The following is a 25,397-nucleotide window of genomic DNA, read 5'->3' as shown; positions in this document are numbered from 1 at the left end:
GAATGGGAACCTTTTACGAAGTATTGAAAGAAACAACAAAATGAACTGGACTCCTTGGCAGGTTTTGAATAAACTCTCACAAATTCTTTATTGGCAACATACAGATAGATAAATTGAGGATCTTTACAATTTTATAACATGCAGAGAATAACATGTGCTGAGAAACCAGAGAGAGGAGCTGAGGGAAGTCTGTGGGTGGGAGGGTGGGTTTTTCTTTTTCAGGGGGGAGGGGGAAATGGAGGGGGGAAATGTGGAGAATGTATTTTTGTTAAATTGTTATTTTGAAATCCCTAATAAAAAATATTTTAGAAAAGAAAATGTATTGTGGGTCATTGGACCGAAATAAAGAATATTGTTGTTGCATATTCATTCCGGAGAGTTACCATGGCTGTCAGTGCTTCCTTGGGAGCTGTTGCTCCTTGTAGAACACATCAGGGAGGAGGAGGAGGAGGAGGAGGACAAAATTAGAATTCATAGAACTTGTTGGAGGTTTTTAAGCAGAAGGTGGGTGGCCATCTGTCTTGGATGCTTCAGCTGAGATTCCTGCATTGCACAGGATTGGAATAGATAACCCTTAGGATTCCTTCCAACTCTATGATTCTGTCATTCTGCCTGTCATCGGCTCTGGCCATTGATGGTACAGTATAAATAATAGGTTGGGGTGGGGGGCTAATCCTGTGACAAGGAATTTAAGGTGCTGCGGATCTCCACTGGTGCTAAGCCCCCAACCCTGGCTCAGCCAACAATATGCCGATGTACGTAACTTGCTCAGCTGGCTGAGCCAAAAAAGGTAAAAGGTAAAGGTACCCCTGCCCGTACGGGCCAGTCTTGACAGACTCTAGGGTTGTGCGCCCATCTCACTCAACAGGCCGGGGGCCAGCGCTCTCCGGAGACACTTCCGGGTCACATGGCCAGCGTGAGAAAGCTGCATCTGGCAAGCCAGCGCAGCACATGGAAACACCGTTTACCTTCCCCCCAGTAAGCAGTCCCTATTTATCTACTTGCATCCAGGGGTGCTTTCGAACTGCTAGGTTGGCAGGCGCTGGGACCGAGCAACGGGAGCAAACCCCGCCGCGGGGATTCGAACCGGACGCGGGTGGCGCTGTGGGTAAAAGCCTCAGCGCCTAGGGCTTGCCAACGAAAGGCTGAGCCAAAGCCAGTGTCAATTTCCAAAAAGAAATTGACAGAGATGGGGGGGGGTTAGGTTTGGTCTTAAGCCCATTCAGCTCAGTCATGCCACCTGGCAACACAGTGCAGAGCTGAATGACAGTGGAATGGACTCCCGTAAAAGGTGATGGATTCTCCTTCATTGGAAGTTTCTATACAGAGGTTAGATGGCCATCTGTCAGGGATTTTTTTAGCTGTGACTCCTGCAATGCAGGAAGGGACCAGATGAGCTTTGGAGTCCCTTCCAACTCCACAATCCTATGATTCTATGGAAATGTCAGTAGCATGAGGGCCCACAAAGACTGATTGGTTCCTCAGGCTCCTTACTAAATGGCTATACACACCCACCTGGCCCTCCAGATCTGGGGGGGTGGGGGGAATCAAACAGCACAGTCCTAATGGAAGAGATAGAAAGCAGGGGCCCATTCCATCAGCACTGCTGAAAGAACAGCTCCATTGAGCTCCTCCTGAAATATTTCCACAGCAGCAAGTCTAATGTGCCTGGGTAGATTTTCCTTTTCTTTCTCTATATCTGCTCTTCGTTTTCGCTGCATCTTTTAGAACAGAAGCCTACAAAACAGGCTGCCTCATAGGAGCCAACTTCTAGGGGCTACGAGGGCTGAGCCTCTGCAAAGTTGATGGGCATTCCCATTCAAATGGTGCATGTGCACTGCATCATGTGAGCGATTATGCAAGGCAGGGATCACCTGGCATTGGGAGTCAGCTCTGTAGCTGCCAGCAGTATTGGTTACCCATCTCAAAGGAAAGAATCCTAGCAATGCAGTTAGAGGCGTGGTCCCAAGGTCTATAAAAGCTTGTGCATTTCTAGCTGAAGCACTGAAAGCTTGGGCGGACAACAGATAGGGACGTTTCCAGCCAAGAAGTATGGGGAAGTTTCCGAGACTGGTGAGCATTGCTTGCTTGGTAATAGGGAGTAAAACAATCCTCTCCATCTGGGGCTTTAACACAAAATCCATAGTCTGTACCCTTTCCAACTGGTATGGGTGGGGAGGTGTAATCAAAGACTCATTACCATTTCTGCAACAGGGTCCCTCCAAATCTCTCTCTCCAGCCACCCAATCAGCATGAAAACGAAACTTTTTAGTCACTGAAGTCTTCTTGTACTTGGGGCTGATTAGAGCCAAGTATGAGTGAAAGGAGGTAAGTCAGCTGCTGAGGATTGGCTCCTCGGGTCACTCTGGAGAAGGCGCACCAAGGAGGAATTGTTTTGTATGCTCCCATACTAGGCATTTAGAAACACTGGAAAGGTGGGCAAGCTATGTTACATGCAACAGACTTTAAGGAAAACATGATTGAAGTCACTTTGAAAGAAGATCTCAGAGCGTCCCAAATCATGTGCCCATGTATATGCACAGAAGATAGTAGATCTAGCTGAAAGGCAAGACATGGAGAGCCACACTGTTCTTTGTAATGCATCTCTAATTATTATTACTTTATGATTGTAAGGTTGTTGTATAATCTTAGGAGGAGACATGGCTTTGACTATAACGAAGGGACCATGAGCTTCTGAATTTGCTGCCACCCTACTGTGTGGGTAAGGGATGCGGGTGGCACTCTGGGTTAAACCACAGAGCCTAGGACTTGCCAGTCAGAACGTTGGCGGTTCGAATCCCCATGACAGGGTGAGCTCCCCTTGCTCGGTCCCTGCTCCTGCCAACCTAGCACTTCGAAAGCACGTCAAAGTGCAAGTAGATCAATAGGTACCACTCTGGTGGGAAGGTAAATGTTGTTTCCGTGCGCTGCTCTGGTTGCCAGAAGCGGCTTAATCATGCTGGCCACATGACCCAGAAGCTGTACGCTGGCTCCCTCGGTCTGTAAAGCGAGATGAGTGCCACAACCCCAGAGTTGGCCACGACTGGGCCTAATGGTCAGGGGTCTCTTTACCTTTTACTGTGTGGGTATGTCAAAATGGTGGCTGGTTGATTCTACCCCTCTTCTTCATTAAATGCATCCTCTCTCTTTCATCCCCCTCAGCTTCTCCTGGCTGTCCTGGTTCTCCCAGCATGTGGTAAGTGAGTGAATGTGGTCTGTCTTAGAACTTCTCCTGACAACCAGCTTCTGGAGCACGCATGTGTATTTTCTTCAACAAAGCTTATGATTTAGGAGAAACTGGGACCTCTTGGAATGTTGATGCTCTGAACCCTTCCATGTAGGCGTGGGGCTGTATAGGTGTGTATAAATAAGCCATATATCATAAAGACACCATTGTCTCCACTTTGCCTTATTTCCTAAGGGAAACACAGGCCGTGCGTAAGCGCACCCGGAACCCCTAGAATCTCACACTGCTCTCAAGATTGGTGTCGCGTATAACAGCATTCTGGGAACAGTAGTATAGTAGTCATGTTTCCCTTTTCCCCCCCTAGTGCCACCATTTTTTTGGCGCCATTTCCCCCCTCTCTCTCGCACACCACGGCGCCTCCCTCCTCCTGGCTTCCCCCTGCCCTTCTCCCTTCCTTGTGTAGTGGAGGAAGGGGTCTGGGCTGAGCTGGCTGAGTGCTGGTCCCTCTACCACCACAGGCAGCCTCTGCCGCTTGCAAGGGCAGGCACAGAAGCTGTGGTTGGCAGAGCACAGCGCTGAAGCAGCAGCACAGGTAGGCAGGGGGAGGGGGTGGGGGAGGGGGGAGAGAAGCCCCCCCCCATCCAGCCCGCCACAAGGTCTGGGAGATGATGAGCCAGCCCCCTCTAAAAAAAGTTTGCTGACCCCTGCCCTACGCTAAAACCTAAAGCTGTAGAAACTACAGGAAACTGTCTGCCTTGGCAATAAAGAGTTAACCACCTGCTGTGTTCCTTTGGCTGGGGGTCATTTGTGAATAAAGTCAAAAGATGCTGCAGGGGAGTGTTGGTCATGCCAAAGCATCTCAGAGAGAAGTGGGTGGTGGCAAAATATGAACTTGCTATGCACCTAGATCGGTGGTCTCCCATCCAGGAACTGACCCACCCTCAACCTGCTTGGCTTCACCAAAGTGGTGGCTTTGTGTGCCTTCACACCATGCCCTGCATAGTCAGGCACATTTAGTGAATTCAAACACCTTTTCATTGCTACTTATTTCCACTCAAAAAACTTCCCATTCTCCAAAAGTGTACCTGGAGTAAAGGGCCATGAATAGTTTCTCTCTGTCTCGTCTCATCTCAGCTTCAACTTGCACTACTCGCTGGTTCGACCGGGACGACCCTTCGGGAGTGGGTGACTTTGAAACTCTCGCTGACCTGAGGAGGGAATATCCCATGGACATTTGCCCTAAACCCACTGGAATTGAAGCTCAGACTGTGGATGGAACCCCAGCGTCCAGCACTGGGCAAATCTTTCATCCGTGAGTGATGCCAGAAATGAAGAACGATGATCATCCTTTGGAGGGGAAGGGGAAGTTTAGCTCTTTCTCTCCTTGCCATGCACCCAAGAAAAATAGATTCTTTGAAGCTGCTCTTTGTACAGTCATACCTCAGGTTACAGATGCTTCAGGTTGCATTTTTTTGTACCGGAATGGTTTACTTCCGGGAAGTAACGGAATGGGTTACTTCCGGGTTTCGGCGGTTGCGCATATGCAGAAGCACCGAATCACAACCCGCATGTGCGCAGATGCACCGCTGCAGGTTTCAAAAGCTGTGGGTTGCGAACGTGCATCCCACACGGATCACGTTCGCAACCCAAGCATCCACTGTATTTCAAAGGACGGTTCTGTTGGATCCCAGTTTAGTGCAGATTATCTCTCTACAACTTCTCTCTTTCCTGGTCACAGTCTTTTTTTTTTTTTAAATGATATTTATTAACGTTTCAAAGAAAAAGTTACAAAAATAGGAAAAAGAAAAAAAAGAAAAAAGAAAATACAAAATACAGAAAAAATAAAAACAATTAAAAACAAATCAATCTTTTTCATATCTTGTCTTTCATTTGCCTGTTTCGCTGACCTCCTCACACCTCCTTTTTTTGTATTCCGGTTCAGTTAGTTATTTCAGCAAATCCTTACCCTCTTTGTTTTTATCTTAATCCTTTATCTTAATATATTATAACTTTGGATTCTCACCTGTTAACAATCCATTTTTACATACTCCTTTATAACATTGCTGCTAAAACCACTTAACTTCATTCCAACATCATTCTAACATTCATTAATTTTACAGTATTTCTGTAGATAGTCTTTAAATTTCTTCCAATCTTCTTCCACCGACTCTTCTCCCTGGTCTCGGATTCTGCCAGTCATTTCCGCCAGTTCCATATAGTCCATCACCTTCATCTCCCATTCTTCCAGAGTGGGTAGCTCTTGTGTCTTCCAATACTTTGCAATAAGTATTCTTGCTGCTGTTGTAGCATACATAAAGAAAGTTCTATCCTTCTTTGGCACCAATTGGCCAACCATGCCCAGGAGAAAGGCCTCTGGTTTCTTCAGGAAGGTATACTTAAATACCTTTTTCATTTCATTGTAGATCATCTCCCAGAAAGCCTTAATCCTTGGGGACGTCCACCAAAGGTGAAAGAATGTACCTTCAGTTTCTTTACATTTCCAACATTTATTATCGGGCAAATGATAGATTTTTGCAAGCTTGACTGGTGTCATGTACCACCTGTATATCATTTTCATAATATTCTCTCTTATGGCATTACAAGCCGTGAACTTCATACCTGTGGTCCATAACTGTTCCCAGTCAGCCATCATAATGTTATGTCCAACATCTTGTGCCCATTTAATCATAGCAGATTTCACCGTTTCATCCTGAGTATTCCATTTCAACAGCAAGTTATACATCTTTGACAAAGTCTTAGTTTTGGGATCTAACAGTTCTGTTTCCAATTTTGATTTTTCCACCTGGCTTTCCTGGTCACAGTTTGGTGAGTCAGAATGCTTCTCTCATTCTCTTTCTCTCCCCACTAGGTTTAACACTAAAGAAGGATTTGCTTGTGTAAATAAGGAGCAGAAGTATTTCTGCTTGGATTACAAAGTCCGCTTCACCTGTCCCTCAAACTTCTGCTCAGGTGAGTCAGCCAGGACATCTTGTGGTGAGATGGGGGAATGATCTTCAACCACTTAAACTATGTCTGTATAACACCAAACCAATTGCTCAAAAGTGAACTGTCTTCCACTTTTATACTATATAAGAGAGGCTGGAACTCACAGTGTGCTCAGAAAAGGTCTCAATAAATATCCCTCCCAAAATCCACAGCGTGTAAGAGAGTTGCTTCCTCTGCCTGCTCACTTTGGCTGCATTTACACAAGAGTTTATTCCGTTTCCCTGACATTTCTGCCATTGTTAATTTCCCCATTGTACATGAACTTTCACAAGGCATAAAAACCAGAAACATGGTAGAATATAGCGCAAGTTTAGTGCTCACCCCCCCCCCCAAAAAGGGCTTCTTCTGGAAGCAAATAATACAGAAATGAGCACTAAAGTGGCTTTTATATCGTATGAAACCTCAAATGCAAGGTGGGAATTAACAGTTAGGGAAACAGTCTGGAGAACAGAACAAACGTCCATGTGATAGCAGCCTAAGTCCTGCTCAAAGCAGACCCCTTTGAAATGAATGGGCCTGTGTTAGTCATCATGACTATTACCTTTAGTGGGTCTACTCTGAGTAGGACTGACATTGGCTACAACTCCCGAAACAGGACACCCACCATCCCGCTTCTTCTGAGCTGAAGAGCACTGCAAAGTGTTTCTCTTGGGGAGCAATCCATTTCACATCTGGAAGCTGACCCGGGGCTGTCAGTTGACTCTTGCTTTGACACTGGAGACAAGAGAGCATCCTCTGGTTTGTGGTGAGGGAGAATGGCAGCATCCTTGATTAGCAGGTGCAAGATAGGCAGGGCAGGACTTAACATCTCTGTTCTTCAGGAGAGGCCAATGGTTGGATTTTGCTGCTGTTGCTTCTGCCTGGAGCAAGAATGGCCTCACTCCACCCAAAGGCGCCCCAGTCCTCTGTGTTTGTATGTGGAGTCACATTTTCCTCCTGATAAAATATTGCAACCTGAGTATATAGGGGCAGGGGTGGGAAATATACCAGCCCTGCTATTTTAGGGAACTATTGCCTGTGGTTGTGGAAGAACAAGCGTGCCCGTGTTGCACAACCAAACATTTGCTCCCGCAGTTCCTTTTTCCTTTTCCTCGTGCCCTTGTAATGTGGCAAGAAAGGAGCAAACGTGACAGTCTGTGTGTAACAGGCCTCACAATGCCTCTCTGGTAACAGAGGACAACCCCCGTTTATTCCCCTGCTGAATCCCCCAGTCAAGCTGGACTGGAACCAATAGAGGAACATAAGCCGCTGACTGGTACTGAGTCAGACCCTTGGTCCATCTAACTCAATATTGTGTGCACTGGCTGCCAGCAGCTCTCCAGGGTTTCAGACAGGGAGCACCTCCAGTCTTACCTGGAGATGCTGAGGATCGAACCAGGAACCTTTCGCATGCAGGGCAGGTGCCCTGCCACTCAGCTACGCTTGCACAGCTCCTGTAAGGCTGATATCAGAAGATGGCATGGTTGGGCCCTTGCTGAAGCCCACCACACTGCAAGGGCCTCAGTCTCCCTTGCTGATTCCCCTCTGTGCTGCCACTGCCCGTCCACCTGCCCTGCTTGAACCAGCAAGGAGTGATAAGGATGGAGTACAGGTTGGACCCTGGCTAGGATGAGCAAAAGCCATGGGGGCTTGGAAGGGCCCCTCACAGGCTCAACGGGCAAGTGAATGACCTGGGACACTGCTGAGCAAGTGTTGCTGTTGTTGTTTAGTCAAATCAAATCAAATCAAATTTTATTAAATGGTCACAGACCAGATTAACTCATACAGCTTGTCAGCGAAACATAACACCGGAAAAAACAAAGGACAATTTCAATACAGATTAGGCCATAACAGCAATTTAAAATTAGACAGCATAAATAAAATTAAGTATTTGCCTTCGCCTGCATATTGACATTGGAAAGCTCTTGTTTCCTGCGCCTAATAGCGGCTACACAAAATTTGGCAACATTGATCGTAATTTCAGGAACCTTATCTTCTACCAAGGCTCTCATACGTTGGAGTTCTGGTTCATTTTTAAGCTTTTGTAGAACTGGGGCAATAAAGGTCAGGCATAGGTCCTCGTAGTAACTACAGTGCAGCAATACATGCAGACTTGTTTCCACTTCTGATGAGCCACATGAGCAAACACGTGACTCATATGGTTTGCCCTCATATCTGCCTAGCAGCAGAGCAGAGGGCAAAACGTTAAATCTGGCCAGGGTAAAGGAGTGTCTGTACTTAGGTATTTGTAAATCAGCCAGATAATTTGCGGGTGAGAACCCTCTCCCAAAGTCTCTAATTGTGGCATGTTTATCCATTTTGCCTATATGACATTGCAGCTCTATGTCCCTAATGCGTTGGAGCACTTGACTTCTGGCTCTCTCATATCCTGCCGCTATCAAGATCTGTGGGGAGAATCCCAAGCTTCTTATCTTTTCAAACAGGGAAGCTTTCCAGGTAGAATGAAAGGTGTCTAAGAGTGTTAAAGGAGCCAAACCGGCAGGGGAAAAAATAAGTTTTAACCAGTAGTGTATCTTTAGAATCCACAACCGCGCGTTAGCGGGTGGTTGTCCAACTTCTAAGCGGACAGCTATATTAGATACACAGGGGGGGATCCCCAATAAACACCGATAGAATTTTGTTTGAAATGCCTCCATAGGCGCAAAATTTTTAAAGCTGCAAACCTGGGATCCATAAGTGAGTTGTGGGAGTATTTTTGCAGCGAAAACCTGGAAGGCCGCCAGAACGTATTTACCCCCTTTAACGTGAAAAAATGTTGTAAGGGCTTTATTGGCCCTTCCTGCATTGGCAATGGCGTTTTTCATCTGTTGGTGCCACGAGACCCTTTCCTGAAAAGTTATTCCCAGGTATTTGAAAGTTGCTACCTGGTCAATAGGTTGACCATTAATTCTCCATTTGTCGTTTAGTCGTTTAGTAGTGTCCGACTCTTCATGACCCCATGGACCAGAGCACGCCAGGCACTCCCGTCTTCCACTGCCTCCCGCAGTTTGGTCAAACTCATTCTGGTAGCTTCAAGAACACTGTCCAACCACTGTCCTGTTTGGCTTCACCATTTTGTGCCTTCGCACCATACCCTGGGACCACACTTGCATTGTCAGACACATTATGCAAATTCAAAGACCTCTTTATTATTGTTCCTTATTTCCACTCAAAAAACTCCCGGAGTATCCGGAGTAAAGCGTCATGAATAGTTTCTCTCTGTCTCACCTCAGCTTCAACTTGCACGACTCGTTGGTTCGACCGGGACGACCCTTCAGGAGTGGGTGACTTTGAAACTCTCGCTGACCTGAGGAGGGAATATCCCACGGACATTTGCCCTGAACCCATTGGAATTGAAGCTCAGACCATGGAGGGAATCCCAGCGTCCAGCACTGGGCAAATCTTTCATCCGTGAGTGGTGCCAGGACATCATTAGGGAATTAATTGTTACTGAGCAGCCTTCCAATGTTTCTGTTATGTGTCAGTTGGCCCAACTAGGAATGTGGGAGGAATCTGCTGGAAGCAGATTATCCAGTGGATTTTCTTCCATCTGCCCACAGACTCTTGCTTTGAATGCTGTGTGCTAGGGGTCACCAAGCCTTTTAGACCTGGTGGCACATTGGAGAGAGTGCTGAGGATACCATGGGTGGGTGGCATAAGACAACATGGCTGTCATGGGGAGCATGCCATAGAGAGATACAGTCATTGTGGATTTGCCACCCTCACTCATGGGTGATGTCACACTTAGCATGAAAAGTCATCTATGTCTTGCTGGTCCTGATTTCCGAAATCAGGACGCTTTGCCAAAATGGGAAGAACCATTTGGACTTGCACCCATCCCCTGTATCTTCATCTTAAAGTTTTACCTCACTCCCTTCCCAACCCCAGTGTGGTTTATTTGAGGTGTTGGAAATCTGTAAGGATTAAACTGTGGTTCTTGGGATACTTTGGGGGTAGGTATGCAGCCTGTTCACTTTCTGAACAGAACACACATTTATGAAATCATGTATTGCAATCAGAAAGGACTTGTTTTTGCACAGCTGGTTCTTCCTGCCTAAATGCAGAACCTAACCTTTGTCCCTATTGAAATTTATTTTGTTAGCTTGGGCCCAGTTCTCCAATCTGTTAAGGTCATCTTGAATCCCGATTCTGTCTTCTGTGGCAATAGCTACCCCTCCCAGTTTGGTATCATCTGAAGATTGGATGAGCATCCTCTCAATTCCTTCATCCAAGTCATTCATAATGGCATTGAACAACAATGGGGCCAGGACAGAACCCTGTGGCACCCCACTTGTCACTTTTTTCCAGGGTGATGAAGAACCATTAATGAGCACTCTTTGGGTTCGGTCAGTCAACCAGCTACAAATCCACTTCACAGTTACCTCATCCAGCCCAGATCTTGCCACAACTTCTCTGCAAGAATATCATGGGGGACTTTGTGAAAAATTTTACTGAAATCAAGAGTAGATATGGTTATAATTGCAACCATGTAGGGCTTTGTGCTGGCATGTCCAAAGTCCTAATCCAGCCCACTGCTTGGTCTAATCCAGCCTCTGTGGCAGTTTATTTCCTGGGGTAAAATCCTTTTTAAAAAAAAATATAAAATGATATTTATTGAGAATTTAAAATTACAGAGAGAAAAAGAAAAAGAAAAGAGAGGGAAAAAAGCAAACAAAAAATTAAAAGCAAATCCAATAATCCCAAATCTTTATCTTTCGTTATCTTGTTTCATCGACCTCCTCACACCTCCCTTTTTTGTATTCTAGTTATTAATTATCTCAGCAAATCCTTTCCATCTTTCACTATGTTCTGTCATTAAATTGTCTTAATTTATTTTAACCTTATCTTACCATAAAAAGCCCTAAAACTTAAAACTTATTTGTACATAACTCCTTATAGCATTTCTACTAAAGCCAAATAGTTTCATTCCAACATTTTTTTCTAACATTAATTTTACAATATTTCTCTAAATGAATTTTTAAACTTTCTTCCAATCTTCATCCACCGTCTCTTCTTCCTGGTCTCGGGTTCTGTCAGTCCTTTCTACCCATTCCATTTAGTCCATCAACCTGGTGATCTTCTATCCGAGGCTCTTAACTCTTTTCCATGTCCCTTCTGCAGATCTTCTTCATATTTATACCTGCACTTTACTTTGTCTTCTGCTGATCTTGTTCTTAATTTCCTTCCTTTATTGCTGAGGAGTAGATCTCGGGGAGACTCCAACCTAACAATGTCTTTATCCCTTTTCGACAGGTCAGCCCATTCTCCATAGTCAGCACTAAAATCCAAAAGGTATTTCAAGGCATGTTTCAAAGTCCCTCCAAAGTTAAAGGCCCCCACAACTCCAGACTCCCCCTGGCGCAAAACTAGATCCCAGAAGCCAGAACAGTCCTGCATAGGGGGATCTATCCAATTTCCCATCTCCAATCCAAACGAGACTCCATCTCTCCAAATCTGACTTTCTCCAGGTTCGGTCATCAAAAACAACAGCTTATGCTCCTGCAAAGCCGTGGCTCTCTCCACTTGTATTACTTGAGGTTCAACAGCAACCTCCTCCTTTGTCTTCTGCACAACTTGCCCTGTCAAAGCAGATTCCTGGGTCGGTTCCTGAGTGGTTTCTATATAGGTATTCACTGTTTGTCCAAAATTATTAACTGCAACAGTCATCAAATCCATCTTCTCATGTAGCTGTTCCAATAAAGCGCTTGTCTTGCAAAAAGCAATCACTAAGGCTTCTTCTGCGCACATTCTTGTTCAAGGTCAATGTCTGGTTCTCACGATCTTTAATCTCTACAGCTGGAGAATTCCCCAGATCGACTCCAACAACAGTTTCAAAAGCTCCCTCTAGGGGAAACAATTTCTATTTGTATCTGTCCTTTTAAAAGCAGATCCAGCAACAAAATTACTTTCGTTTTTCAAATATTTTGTTCCTTTTAAGTGCAAAAGGAAACATTGGAATCAATATGTTTCTCTTTTTTAACTATCTGTCAACAAACGTTTTATTCACAGTCAATGAATTTTCCCAAAACGTCTGTCTTCCTAGCAACCCGTTCCCAGGTTCAAGGCGGTGGAAATTTATCTTTCTTTACTCTCTCTCCTGCAGGCTTGAACAATCTAAGATTTCTCCCCCTCTTCTCCTGCTTCCAGGGGGGGTTTAGTAGTTTTAGCCGATGGAGATTTAGTCCTTTACAAAAGACTTTCCAGACTTTAGCTTGCAATGTCTTTGCTTCAATCTATTTACAAAAGCGGAAGGCGGACTTCCTGTTTAGAACCTTCCCGCTTCGGTGCCAAATTAAGATGTTTCATAGTCCAATTTTCCGTTCTACTCACGGGTAGTTGTTTAAAGTCCAATTGTCCACAGGAAAAAGTCAGCGCTCTCTGGCAACAGCAATGCGGCTTCACTCCGTGAAAAGAGCAGTCGATTCAAAGCACCACGCCGCTCACCCCACGTTGCTCCGGATCCCCGAAACCAGGTTTCCCCACGAGTAGGGGAGGCGCAAAAGGTGCCTGCCGAATCCCACGTCCACAGGCTTCTTCCGCCTGTGGTTTTTGATGGGTCTCCGCCTCGCCGTGGCGGTCCAGACCCTAATTTCCACGAAGCGGATTCCTCCCGATCAGAGGAAATCCGCCATTGCCGGAGGCGCTAACCCGGAAGTCCCATTTCCTGGGGTAAAATCCTAAAGCTCAACAACTTTGGGGTAAAACCATAAAAAAGCTCTCAACAACTTCAATCCTAAAAAAAGCTTAACAACTTTGGTCGGTCCTCACAGCCCTTCACTTTATCAAATCTGGCCCCCTTTGAAAAAAGTTTGGACCCCACTGGCTTTGTGATAAGTCACTTGATTGACTTTGTCATCAAGGTGCCAAAGGACACCTTACTGTAGAACTTTAACAGAGCTACCCTGCGGAAATTCATTAACTTTGAAAACAAGCATGTAAAGAAAGCAACCGATTTGTAAATATTTGTTGATGGCTATGTATACATACATTTTCACATCAGCAGACTACAAAATAGAAAGCACTTTATCAAAGGAAAGCAAGTGCAGTGGAATGGAAAACATCAGGGGAATGTATGACTGAATATCAGAATGGATTAAGACACCCAGCAGATCCCTAACCGTTATTCATACAGATATCGATGACTCCTACCCAAATTAGCACGTGCAATATTCCATTGCATGTGTGATTCAGTGAAAGTGTTGCTGCAAAACGTAGTTGTGAAGCAATAACAACGGGTGTGATTTCAAATTGCTCTGATTGTTTTACATGAAAGAATACATACATGTGGCAATCAGTTCTCTTGTTGCATCTCTTCTTCCCTAGTAACACAGGGAGAGACGGAATGAAAGAACTCCTGGCTTGATGCTGTCAAGGCCGAAGAAGACATGAATGTTATTAGTGTGCTTGTTAACATTACATAGATTGTTATGTGAATGGGGAGGCATGATCAGCCTTGGGAGGGGAAGTTTTTCTCTCCTTGCCATGGACCCAAGAAAAATCGATTCTTCAAAGCTGCTCTTTGTATTTCAAAGGAAGGTTCTGTTGGATCCCAGGTTCTGTTGGATCCCACCATAGTGCAGATTATCTCTCTACAACTTCTTCTCTCTTTCCTGGTCACGGTTTGGTGAGTCAGATTGCTTCTTTCGTTCTCTTTCTCTCCCCACTAGGTTTAACACTAAAGAAGGATTTGCTTGTGTAAATAAGGAGCAGAAGTATTCCTGCTTGGATTACAAAGTCCGCTTCACCTGTCCCTCAAACTTCTGCTCAGGTGAGTCAACCAGGACATCTTGTGGTGAGATGGATTGGATTGGATTGATCTTTATTACGGCCATTGGCCCGTCACATGACAGTTTCCCATACCAACATAATGTACTTGAACCTCCAAATTTAAAACCGTCAAAACTTACAAAAAACAGACAAGAACCAAAGCAGAACAAAAACAAAAGACCAACATCATACATTACAATAAATTTGTAACATAAACATCACCCTCTGCTCATAAATTAATAGAAGACATCAGTGGTGATATCACCTAGTTACATCCTAAAACATAGATCATGGTTTAAAGGGATTTTCCGAGCCGCACAGGAGTCCGTTTCTCTTCTTTAGGGATAGGACGCTGATCAAGAATCTGGCAACCGTGAGTGATCTTAGGGGGTCATCATCATTTAATAGATATCTCAGTTTGGCTTCATTCGTATCATCGGCAATTCCCTTTAGATATTGAGCAAGGAACTTGCTCCTGGGGTGGTGAGATGGGGGAATGATCTCCAACCACACCATAATAAGCCACGCCTGTATAACACCAAAACAATAGCTCATAAATTAAAAGCAGGAGTCTTTAGTTTATATATGAGGTGTTGCTGACATGGAACCCACAGTGTGCTGCTCCTTTGTTAAACATACCCCCTTAAACATGCCCACATCTCACTGGATGGCAGTGGTTATATTAAAAGAAGAAGAAGGCTGTGTCCACACAATAATTTATTCCATTTTCCGTAATTGTTTATTTGCACATCGTATCAGAAGGTCGGCTGTTCGAATCCCCGCGACAGGGTGAGCTCCCGTTGCTCGGTCCCTGCTCCTGCCAACCTAGCAGTTCGAAAGCACGTCAAAGTGCAAATAGATAAATAGGTACCGCTCCAGCGGGAAGGTAAATGGCATTTCCGTGCACTGCTCTGGTTCGCCAGAAGCAGCTTAGTCATGCTGGCCACATGACCTGGAAGCTGTAGGCCGGCTCCCTCGGCCAATAAAGCGAGATGAGCGCCGCAACCCCAGAGTTGGCCACGACTGGACCTAATGGTCAGGGGTCCCTTTACCTTTACCTATCTGAGCATTCACATGACATAATTTAGTTCCCAAATGTCTTGGCCCATCCATCTGCTCCACATTTTACTAAGGGCAAAGGAGCAGGTGTTCCTCTTCCCTGCAACCCACTTCTGCACTAGTGGCAAGATAGTATCCTGCACTGCATGGAGGATAGTGGTAGCAGCAGGCTAGATTAGGGGATGGAGGACAGGCACTGTGGGCGCCACATCTATCCTTCAACAGATAACAATGCCTGGGGGGTTCACTATTGGGCTTCACGGAGCGATGGTCTGAATCAGTATCAGGCAGCTTCCTGTGTTCCTCTGTTCCAACTTCCTTGTCCTCCCATACCTGCAACCAACAATCATTTGAGTCTTGCCTTGCCTTTTCACACTTTAGGATGCATGACCCAGTGGTTTGATCGGGACGATCCATCGGGAAGGGGAGACTATGAACTCCTTTCCAATTTGCGGAGCGAATACCCTGGCAAGATTTGTGCTGAGCCCCTTGCCATCAACGTACAGACTCTGGATGGGATTCCTGCCCTGAAGACAGGGCAAAAGTTCTCAGTGTGAGAAGACACTTTTGTGATGGTTGTGAACTTTTTTTACAGGTGCCAGATAGGGTTTCATGTATTGCACTCTAGCTTAGAAATGGGGAACCTTTTTCTATTCCCAAACTCGGCCCTCCAGATGTTTTGGGACTACAACTCCCATCATCCCTAGCTAACAAGACCAGTGGTCAGGGATGATGGGAGTTGTAGTCCCGAAACATCTGGAGTGCTGAGTTTGGGGGTGCCTGAACTAGACTGTCAAATGTGACCCTCCAGGCCTCTCAATCTGGCCCCCGGAACTCTCCCCAGCCACATCCTTCACCATCCCTGCTTCACACCCTCTTTGAGTGCTTTTGTCCAGTTTCCCTGGCTCCTTGAGCTGCAATGATGCCTCTTATTTAACTGGGTGGAAAGAGGTGTCCCTTGCCACAAGTGTCCATTCGGCATTGCATTTACACTCGCCTTCTCCTTTTTCTTTTGATGGTTTGTAACTGTTTCCTACCACTTTTTAGATTGTGTTTTGCATATCATGTTGGGGCATACGTGGAAGGTGATTAGGGAACGGCAACAATGAAAGAAATGTGTTTGTGCAGAGGAGACTCTGGCATCTGCACGGTTGGCAAGAGTCTTGTCTATTGTCACCTCTCGCTCCGCCAGCCAGTGGCTTGTGGCTCACACCCTCCTTGCATATTTCTGCTGGCTGGGATGTATCCTTGCACTCTAATAATGCCTCTCGCTTGTCTGGGTGGAGATTCAGCGGGTAAAAAAACAAAGGGAAAATTGACTTCAGTTGCTCTGTTCAGTTCTTCTGGCCCCCACCTGCCAATAGCAAATGACTCCTGGAATTTTGTTCATAAGGGAATGTATTTGTTTTTATTTACTTTACTGATTAAATTGTGTGTGTGTGTGTGTGTGTGTGTGTGTGTGTGTGTGTGTGTTTTAAATGTTGCGATGTATGGTTTCTTCGTTTTCCAAAGTGCAGAGATGAGTGTGGCTCCTATTACATAGCCAAAATGTAACTAAATTAAACATAGATGGCTCAGTTGGTTAGACTGTGGTGTTGATAATGCCAAGGTTGCAGGTTTGACCCCCGTATGGGACAGCTGCATATTCCTGCCTTGCAGAGGGTTGGACTAGATGATCCTCGGGGTCCCTTCTGACTCTACAGTTCTATGGTTACTAAATTAAACTAGGGCCAGGGCTTTTTCAGTACTGGCCCCGACTTGGTGGAACACTCTGTCACAAGAGACTAGGGCCCTGCAGGATTTGACATCTTTCCGCAGGGCCTGCAAGACGGAGCTGTTCTGCCTGGCCTTTGGTTTGGACTCAGTCTGACCCTTATGTTTCCCTCCCCTTATGGTTTTGATTTATGGGCTACTATTAAAATGAGGCTGCATTTTAAATTCTATTTTAACCCATATTTTAACCCGTATTTTAATTAACTGCCCCCCCTTCCTATTACATTTTACTGTAATTTTATCAGTGTTAGCCGCCCTGAGCCCAGTTCTGGCCAGGGAGGGCAGGGTATAAATAAAATAATAATAATAATAATAATTATTATTATTATTATTATTATTATTATTATTATTATTATTATTATTAAAGATGTGGAAAACAACACCTGTAACATCCAATTTCATACAGAGTGCTTCCCCCCAACCTGCTGTTATTCAGGTATGACCCTACTCAAGGCTTTGCCTGCATCAATGATGAGCAAAAACCTGGTCGGTCCTGCCATGATTACAGGGTCCAGTTCACATGCCCAGGATCCTTCTGTTCTGGTGAGTTCCACTATGAGTCGATAGGATATTTTCTACTGGGAGGGAGTGGGCAGTGGGGATGGCAAACCTCCTTAATGATTGTTTTGCCAAATAATAGTAATAATTTATTATTTATATCCCACCCATCTGGCTGGGTTTCCCCAGCCACTCTGGGCGGCTTCCAGCCAAGTATTAAAATACAGTGGTCTGTTAAACATTAAAAGCTTCCCTAAATAGGGCTGCCTTCAGATGTCTTCTAAAAATCTGGTAGTTGTTCTTCTCTTTGACATCTGGTGGGAGGGCGTTCCACAGGGCGGGTGCCACTACCAAGAAGGCCCTCTGCCTGGTTCCCTGTAACTTGGCTTCTCACAGTGAGGGAACCGCCAGAAGGCCCTCGGCACTGGACCTCAGTGTCCGGGCAGAACAATGGGTGTTGAGATGCTTCTTCAGGTATACTGGACCGAGGCTGTTTAGGACTTTAAAGGTCAGCACCAACACTTTGAATTGTGCTCAGAAACGTACTGGGAGCCAATGTAGATCTTTCAAGACCGGTGTTATGTGGTCTCGGTGGCCACTCCCAGTCACCAGTAGGAGATGGTTCTTTTAAAATTAGATTCAGAAGCAATACAGACGCAAGTGGGTGAGAAGGTTATAGATTTTATTCTAAACAGCAAGCAAAATGTACATTACCAAGCAGCACTTTGATCTGCTACTGAGAAGCCCTGAAGAAGTGGCAAAGTGACCTCCAGGTAGCTTTTGATGCACACAGCACTGTGGCCAACAGCCTGTGGTGAACTTCTGACTGGCATGCCCCAAAACTAGATATTTAATAATAATAATAATAATAATAATAATAATAATAATAATTTATTATTTATACCCCGCCCATCTGGCTGGGCTTCCCCAGCCACTCTGGGCGGCTTCCAAAAGAATATTAAAATACTATATGCCAGGGGCTCAGGAGCAGAGGCACAGGAAAGGGAGGAAATAGAGAGCGAGGGGGAGGAATCCGAAGGAAATGTTAGCGATGACAGCGGTCCGAGGTCTCTGAGTCTTTCCAGCGAATCGGAAGATTCACAGAAAGGGGCTCCCATGGTCAGAGCAAGGGGGGTGCCTAGGGGGACACCCCAGGAAGAAGGGGCCAGAGGGGACTCAGAGAGCAGCAGTTGGAAATCAGGACCAGCTTCCCCACCAGAGCGCAGTAGGGGGGAGGAGTCCCAGGTATCAGGACCAGGAGGCTCACCGCCAGCGGGAGGAGAGGAGTCAGGATTGGCCACGCCTCCATCGGAGAGCGAGGAAACGGTCAAGAGGAAGGTGGAAGGCTGGGCAGGCGCGCCAAGTTCAAATGTACAGGAGGGCGGCGCAGTTGGCAGCCCGGATAGGGAGCCAGGTCCCAAAGCCCGCCGAAAGGAGGGGGAGGAGTCAGGGGGGTCAGCGTCAGAAGAGTCCAGAAAGGAGGAGACCCCGGGGGGCAGAAGGACCCAGAGGAGAAAGGAGAGACGGAAGAGGTGGAGTAAGGTTAGAGTCTTAAGCTGGTGTACAGGGAGTGGAGACTCAGATGGAGCTTCGCTGGTCTAGCCTCTAAGACGTAGAGCTGGGGCGCTGCGGCTTGGAAATGGAAACTGTACTTCAATAAAGACTTTTGTACATTACTACCGGCTAGCGTGGGTCCTCTGTGAGCTGGGACCTGGAGCCAGCTCTGACACTATAATACATCAAACATTAAAAGCTTCCCGAAACAGGGCTGCCTTCAGATGTCTTCTAAAAGCCTGGTAGTTGTTGTTCTCTTTGACATCTGGTGCGAGGGTGTTCCACAGGGCGGGCGCCACTACCGAGAAGGCCCTCTGCCTGGTTCCCTGTAACTTGGCTTCTCGCAGTGAGGGAACCGCCAGAAGGCCCTCGGTGCTGGACCTCAGTGTCCGGGTAGAATGATGGGGGTGGAGACGCTCCTTCAGATATACTGGATACTGTGTCCTGTTAGGGCCAATACAGGCTCAACTATAAGCTCAAAGACAAAAAGCCAGGCTATACATCAAAGGCTTTTACTGACCAGTGCCAACAGTCCACACATCAAAGACCTTTTTACAAAGGTTAGAGAAAGTAATAAAACATAGGCAGAGACAGGAAGAGTTGACCATGCCAGATCACTTATCTCCTCGAAATTACAATAATCTTCCGCATTATCCACACCATGATATATCTATAAGTGAGTGATTGGTTTCTGCTTCCTGACCGGGTGGGATTTTATTTTTTATTTTTTTGTGGTAAATATTTGATTTTTCTGAACATACAAATAACAAACATCAACATAAGACTGAACCACAAAACATCTGCTGTAGCAGTGTTCGTTCTGAACATCTTGGAATGGTTTATACATTATAGTGGGGGGGGGTTAATCTTGCTATTTTACCATTGTGAATAAATAAATAAATAAAAGTCTGCCAATTTTTGAGCGTTTTAGTTGCCATAGGAATAGGCGACAGACGGAAAAGGTGAGTTAAAATGCGGCACGCTATTCATTTCCATGGAAGTGGGGTTTTCCCCCCCAAGCCAGGATGGATTTACGTATTTCGCTCCGTATTTGCAAAGCTTTTAAATTATTATTTTTCATAAATGGTCTGTAACTGTGTTTTTCTACCACACCCAAATATTTCATGGCTTGGCCATGACTTGGTATACCTGCGTTGTCTGTTTTGTTTATTTTTGTGATCTGAATTAAAGCACAGCATTTCTGATTTCTTTAGGCTAATCTGAAGGCCAGACCTTCTGCATCATTCTTGCCATGAGAGGCATTGCCTTCTTTTCTTAATTGTTAATTCAATAAAATCAGTGTGTCGCCAGCAAACATTCCTATGCAGCATTGTGGGTGATTAATTTGGACTCCTGTTGTTTTAGGGTCATTTCTAATTACTTCAGCCAGTGGTTGCAAATGAATAGCACCTTTGCCCCCCGCCCCGGACATGAAAAAAAAATGTGATCCTCAGGCTAGAAAAATTTCCCTCCTCTAGTCTGGGCTACTCCACCCTCAATTCTCTCTGCCCTACAACATTTTACAGCCTCTTTAACTTCAGTGCTTCTTGTTCCTTTCCTCAACTCTCCCTCACAATACTTTATAAACAGGCCATTCAGCGAATGCCAGCAAGTTCCACCTGAATCTCCTACTCCTTCTCCTTTTTTAAAAGATCTCCAAAAGGTGTGTTATAGGCATTGTAATTCATGGTTGCACAAGGTCGCATTTAACTTTCCAAAATGCAGAACTGGAGAAAGTCAATTTGCACTTCCCAGTTGAGTCTTCGCTGAGTCAACTATTTCCTTCTGTGATGGGGAAGTGATCTGCAAAGCTTCACATTCTTGGGAGTCATGTGCAATTGTTAGCGCTGTCTCATATTCTAGGTGTCCCCCTGACTATTTACCGGGGAAAACTGGGGAAGGGTCCCAGTTCAGTGGGCCGAGCAGATGCTTCAGGTACAAAAGCTTCAGTTCCAGGCACCTGTCTGAAATGCTGGGCAGCTGCTGCCAGCCGGTATGGACCACAGATTAGGAACCCCTTTCAGCCACCTGAGGACAAAGGCCACTGATGGGCAGGGACAGAGGTAAAACTGGGTGGAGTAGTGGGTATGATTCTTACCTTTTACAGTAGCTACATTCCAGCCTCACAAAAACCAAGAAGTTTATACATGCACACACATCTCCATCCACCATCCAGGCAAGCATGGGGCATTATCACAGTTCAAAGACACATTTCACCCAAGCAAAAGCGCTTGAGGAGGGGAGGGGGAGTGAGGGGTGTGCCCACTGGGAGAGGGCCTTTCCTAGGCAGAGGCCCGTGGGATGGAGAGAAAGGCCTGGATAGCCACATTTGAGTCCATGCACCTGAGAAACTAATGTGCTCCACCACAAGAAAGAGTTTCAAAGCTTTACTGAGAACAGTCTTTAAAACAGTTACAATTAAATCTTACAAGATACAAAGGAACACATTGTTGTTACACAAGCAAGCAATGTGGTCCAGTCTTTTTTTAGGTCCTAATACTGTATCCACAGCAGTGGCCAGAGGAGAAATGACTGTTAGGAGGAGCACAAACAGAAGAAACACAATTGTGCAACTGTAGCAGCAAAACTAGACACCTGTATCTGCTCCACCTGCAATAAAACTAGTCTCTCCCATATAGGTCTGTACAGCCACAGCAGGCGCTGTAACTCTCCAACAGTTTGAGTTAACCCCAAAGGGGCATTCTTCCATTGTCTCCCGAGACAGACAGATGTCAACAACAGTTCAATACAAATTTCTTCTCTCTACTCCCAGAGAGAGATCCTAAGCAACTTGCTTGCATCATCATTGTGGAGCTTAGCTTCTATTGCTGTTACTGCTGGCTCCACCAGTGACTAAAGACACTGGGCTTATCGGGTTTCATCTCCTGCTGTTAAAGATCTCTCGGTTTTCCAAAAATGAGTCATCACTTAGCCTAATGACTGAAAGGAAAACATCCGGCCTTTTCTGCTGCGTTTGCCAGAGTGAAACCTCCCGTGCCTAATGGAAGCCTCCCATTGCAAATGCAAACCTTACAGCGTAGCATTTCAAATACAATGCACTCAAGCATAACATTAAATGTGTATTAAACTGATATCTTTAACACCTCAGTGCTTTTGCATGGAGCAGGTGCTTTTGCATGGAGAAGGTCCCAGAAGCAAGGTGGACCAATGGCCTGATTCTGTACAATGAAGCCCTCCAGGACCCCTGCCAGATACACCCATCTCTGGCCCTGCTCCACACTCTCCTCGATTGCTTTTTACCTGGCTTGAATGTGTCACTGAACTGTGATAACACTTCTTGCTTGCCTGGATGAAGGACGGACAGACTGTGAGCATGTTGCTCTGACTTTTGATGACTAAGTGTGTAAGAGTCACATCCGTCGTGTTGCCCAATTTTGTCTCTGGCTCCACCCACCAACATGGGCACATGACCCCATGGAAGATTGCCCAGGAAGGAATGCAGCCCTCAGGTTGTGGGGAAAGCCCAGCCTTGCTCCAGTGTCCCCCACCCACCCACCCACAAATTTTATTAGCTCGTAATGAATGAACTGAGTCTCCTTGTGTCTCGACATGTGCAGTTTCCATCACGTCAGAGGATTTGGTTTTGCACCAATGAGCAACAGGAGGGTGTAAACAAATCCTGCCAAGACTACAAGGTTCAGTTCACCTGTCCAAAGACATTTTGTTGACGTGAGATACATTGACGGGAATGGAGAGACACTTTGTATGCAGGGAAAGTCTCCTGCCTGTAACCATTAGGTACCACTGCTTGCCAGTGTACACAACACTGAGCTACATGGAGCAATAATATGACTCTTATCAGATATTAGGTGCCTTCAGTCCCCAGGCCTTTGCTCAGTGTTCAAACCAAAACAAGGGTGAGCATACAAAACTGACTTATACTGAGTCAGACCATCTTGCTCAATATTGTCTACACTGACTGGCAGAGGCTCTCCAGAGTTTCAAGTGGCGGGTATTCCCAGTCCTACCTGGAGATGCTAAGAATTGAGCCTTGGGTCTTCTGAATGCAACACAGATGAGTTGTGGCCCTGCTTAATTACACTGGGCTGTGGCCAACTACATTCTACTCAGATTGAACCCATTGAAATTAATGGTCCTATGGTAGTCATGGCTGTGAATTAAATGTGTCTACTTTGAGCAGGGTTAGCTTTCAAGCCATTATTTTCAATGCCCCACTTTTATGTTATTTTAAAAAATTCTTCATTTTCTTAATAATAATTCTTAAGAAAATGCAGTTCAGCTGATGACCGCTCCTGAAAAATGTTGCGCAGGAGGAGAAATGCTGAATGCTCTCATAAGAGAGACTTCTCTTCGCCACCTGAAGTTCCCCTTCATTACTGATATAAAATGTCAACAAAGCATAATGATAACAAAGCAGACATGCATGAAGTGTAAAATATTGACTGGGCAAATCAAGCGAACAAATAGAAAATAAAATAAACAGTGGGGGGTATGAGTAACTGCAGCTCATCTATAAACTCGTAAACAGAAGGAGGTTAAGAATATATATTAGAACACTCCTGGGGGCACAGAAAGAAGAGCTTTCTGCTGCATGTTAGATTTCCCATTTACTCTGCATCCACTCTGCTTCCACCACTGGTTTAGAAAGTGGTGTTACATGCACAGTTTATATCTACGATCCATATTCTAACCTGTATCTATCATATTCTTTCTTGGAAATGCTGCGTTTTGATGCATTTTCCCCAAAGCAGCTTCCGTGCAAATAGAGAAAAAGAACAACAAAGCTACATTTTAGGCCCCTGATATAAACGGAACCAAGGTGCGTAACCAAGTGGATTTGTTTGAAGTTCAGGTACAAGTCAGCTTGCAGAAGAGAGGTTGCATGGAGTTAAGACAGAGCGAGAAACTTCTGGAGTGTCATACTATCCTTGAACCTTTATCTCTATGCTGACTTATCTCTCTATATATCTCTCTTTGTTGACTAGCCTGATACATCTTAGGTTGCGTCCTGTTTACAACTTCCTCCTCCTCACACTTACTTCTCTCTATCGGACCTCAAGAGGAGAAGTTCACGTTGGAGTTATCCTCCGAGAACAAAGGAGCAAAGAAGGTTGCCTTTTGTCTTCTCCAGATGAGCTAGTTAGGTTAGAGACCTATAAAGGAAAAAAATCTACCTGAGTTACTTCCTTACTATAAATTACTTCGTTATTTTTCTTAGTCTACAATCATCTCCGTGTGTGAGACTGAAACAGGTGGAGTCTGCTCTCCAACCAGATTCACTAGCCAAACGCCCCAAGCTTTGCATATAGAATCGCAGAATGGTAGAGGTGGAAGGGACCCAAGGGTCATCTAGTCCAGCCCCATGCAATGCAGGAACATGCAGATAAACCCTGCGGCCTTCAAAGAGCTCTATCAAGTAAATGGAGTCAAACTTCTAACAGGATTGCCACGGGGGAAATAAATAGGCGCCTCAGCAAGCAAGCTCTGTTGTATAAAGGCGACACGATTGTTGTCACGATCAATATCACCATTCTAAAACGGATTCAGGACCAACAGTGTTTCTTTTCTTTTTTAAAAAAATATTTTTATTAAACAATTTCAGCATAACAAATTATCAGTCTAAATAATCAATTACACAACCCAGTGGCGTAGCGTGGGTTGTCAGCACCCGGGGCAAGGCAAGTAATTTGCGCCCCCTAACCTGTGGATTTGCCCTAACCCCAGATGTTGCGCCCGGTGCAGCCGGCCCCCCCTGCACCCCCCACGCTACGCCACTGACATAACCCCCCCCCCGCCATCCCTCCCACTCTCCCCCCACAAGGACTTCCCTGAACTCCCCTCTCTGATTCCTTTGCACATATTGTTCTCTGCGCGTTATAAAATTGTACATATCTTTGCCTTACCTAGCAAATGTTCAACTAATAAATTTGTGGATGTTTATTCAAAACCTGCCAAGGAATTCAGATCATTTTGTTGTCCTTTTAAGTAATTTGTAAAAAAGTTCCCATTCTTCCTTGAAGTCGCGATTGCAGGACCGACAGTTTTTCTAATGACAGAAGCAAGCGTCCCACTGTGTGTCCAGGGTCACTGCGGGCTGGGACGGAGCAATGGCGGCAGAAGTTCTCTGCACATGCTTAGATGTCACTGTATCCAGCCTGGGAAGAATGCCTCTGAGCGCGTCCTCCTTAGCAATCGCTTATTCCGCGAGAGCGACGCCTCTGCGCGCGTATACAGTGGTACCTCGGGTTAAGTACTTAATTCGTTCCGGAGGTCCGTTCTTAACCTGAAACTGTTCTTAACCTGAAGCACCACTTTAGCTAATGGGGCCTCCCGCTGCTGCCGCGCCTCCGCCGCATGATTTCTGTTCTCATCCTGAAGCAAAGTTCTTAACCCGAGGTACTATTTCTGGGTTAGCGGAGTCTGTAACCTGAAGCGTCTGTAACCTGAAGCATCTGTAACCCGAGGTACCACTGTACTCTACAAAACTCTCCTCGGGATTGCGAGAAAGCGCTCTCTGGACATGCTCAGAGGCGCCCGGTGCACCCCCCTACTTTGGCTCCTTGGGTCCAATCGGGAAGCTGAGCGCGCTGGC

The 25,397-nt window shown here is 45.6% G+C and overlaps 1 protein-coding gene across 3 annotated transcripts; it reads left to right on the top strand.

The window, feature by feature from the left end:
- Positions 1 to 1,956: 1,956 nt before the first annotated feature.
- Positions 1,957 to 24,724, top strand: LOC114602603 (uncharacterized). Of its 3 annotated transcripts, none has more exons than XM_077931282.1 (9): positions 1,957 to 2,073; positions 3,163 to 3,196; positions 4,322 to 4,499; positions 6,057 to 6,157; positions 9,406 to 9,583; positions 13,840 to 13,940; positions 15,380 to 15,551; positions 17,208 to 17,314; positions 23,791 to 24,724. In XM_077931282.1, exons 1-9 carry the CDS (start codon positions 2,053 to 2,055, stop codon positions 23,793 to 23,795), a joined length of 897 nt encoding a protein of 298 aa, XP_077787408.1. In that variant the 5' UTR covers positions 1,957 to 2,052; the 3' UTR covers positions 23,796 to 24,724. The 3 variants fall into 3 exon arrangements, with proteins under 3 accessions (XP_077787408.1, XP_028596855.2, XP_077787409.1); XM_028741022.2 differs by lacking the exon at positions 23,791 to 24,724 and adding an exon at positions 20,038 to 20,142; XM_077931283.1 differs by lacking the exons at positions 1,957 to 2,073; positions 3,163 to 3,196; positions 23,791 to 24,724 and adding exons at positions 3,229 to 3,357; positions 20,038 to 20,142.
- The last annotated feature ends 673 nt before the right edge of the window (positions 24,725 to 25,397 follow it).

This window comes from Podarcis muralis, chromosome 7, assembly GCF_964188315.1.
Source record: "Podarcis muralis chromosome 7, rPodMur119.hap1.1, whole genome shotgun sequence".
Lineage (NCBI taxonomy): Eukaryota > Metazoa > Chordata > Lepidosauria > Squamata > Lacertidae > Podarcis > Podarcis muralis.
This window is presented reverse-complemented; position numbering and strand designations above follow the sequence as displayed.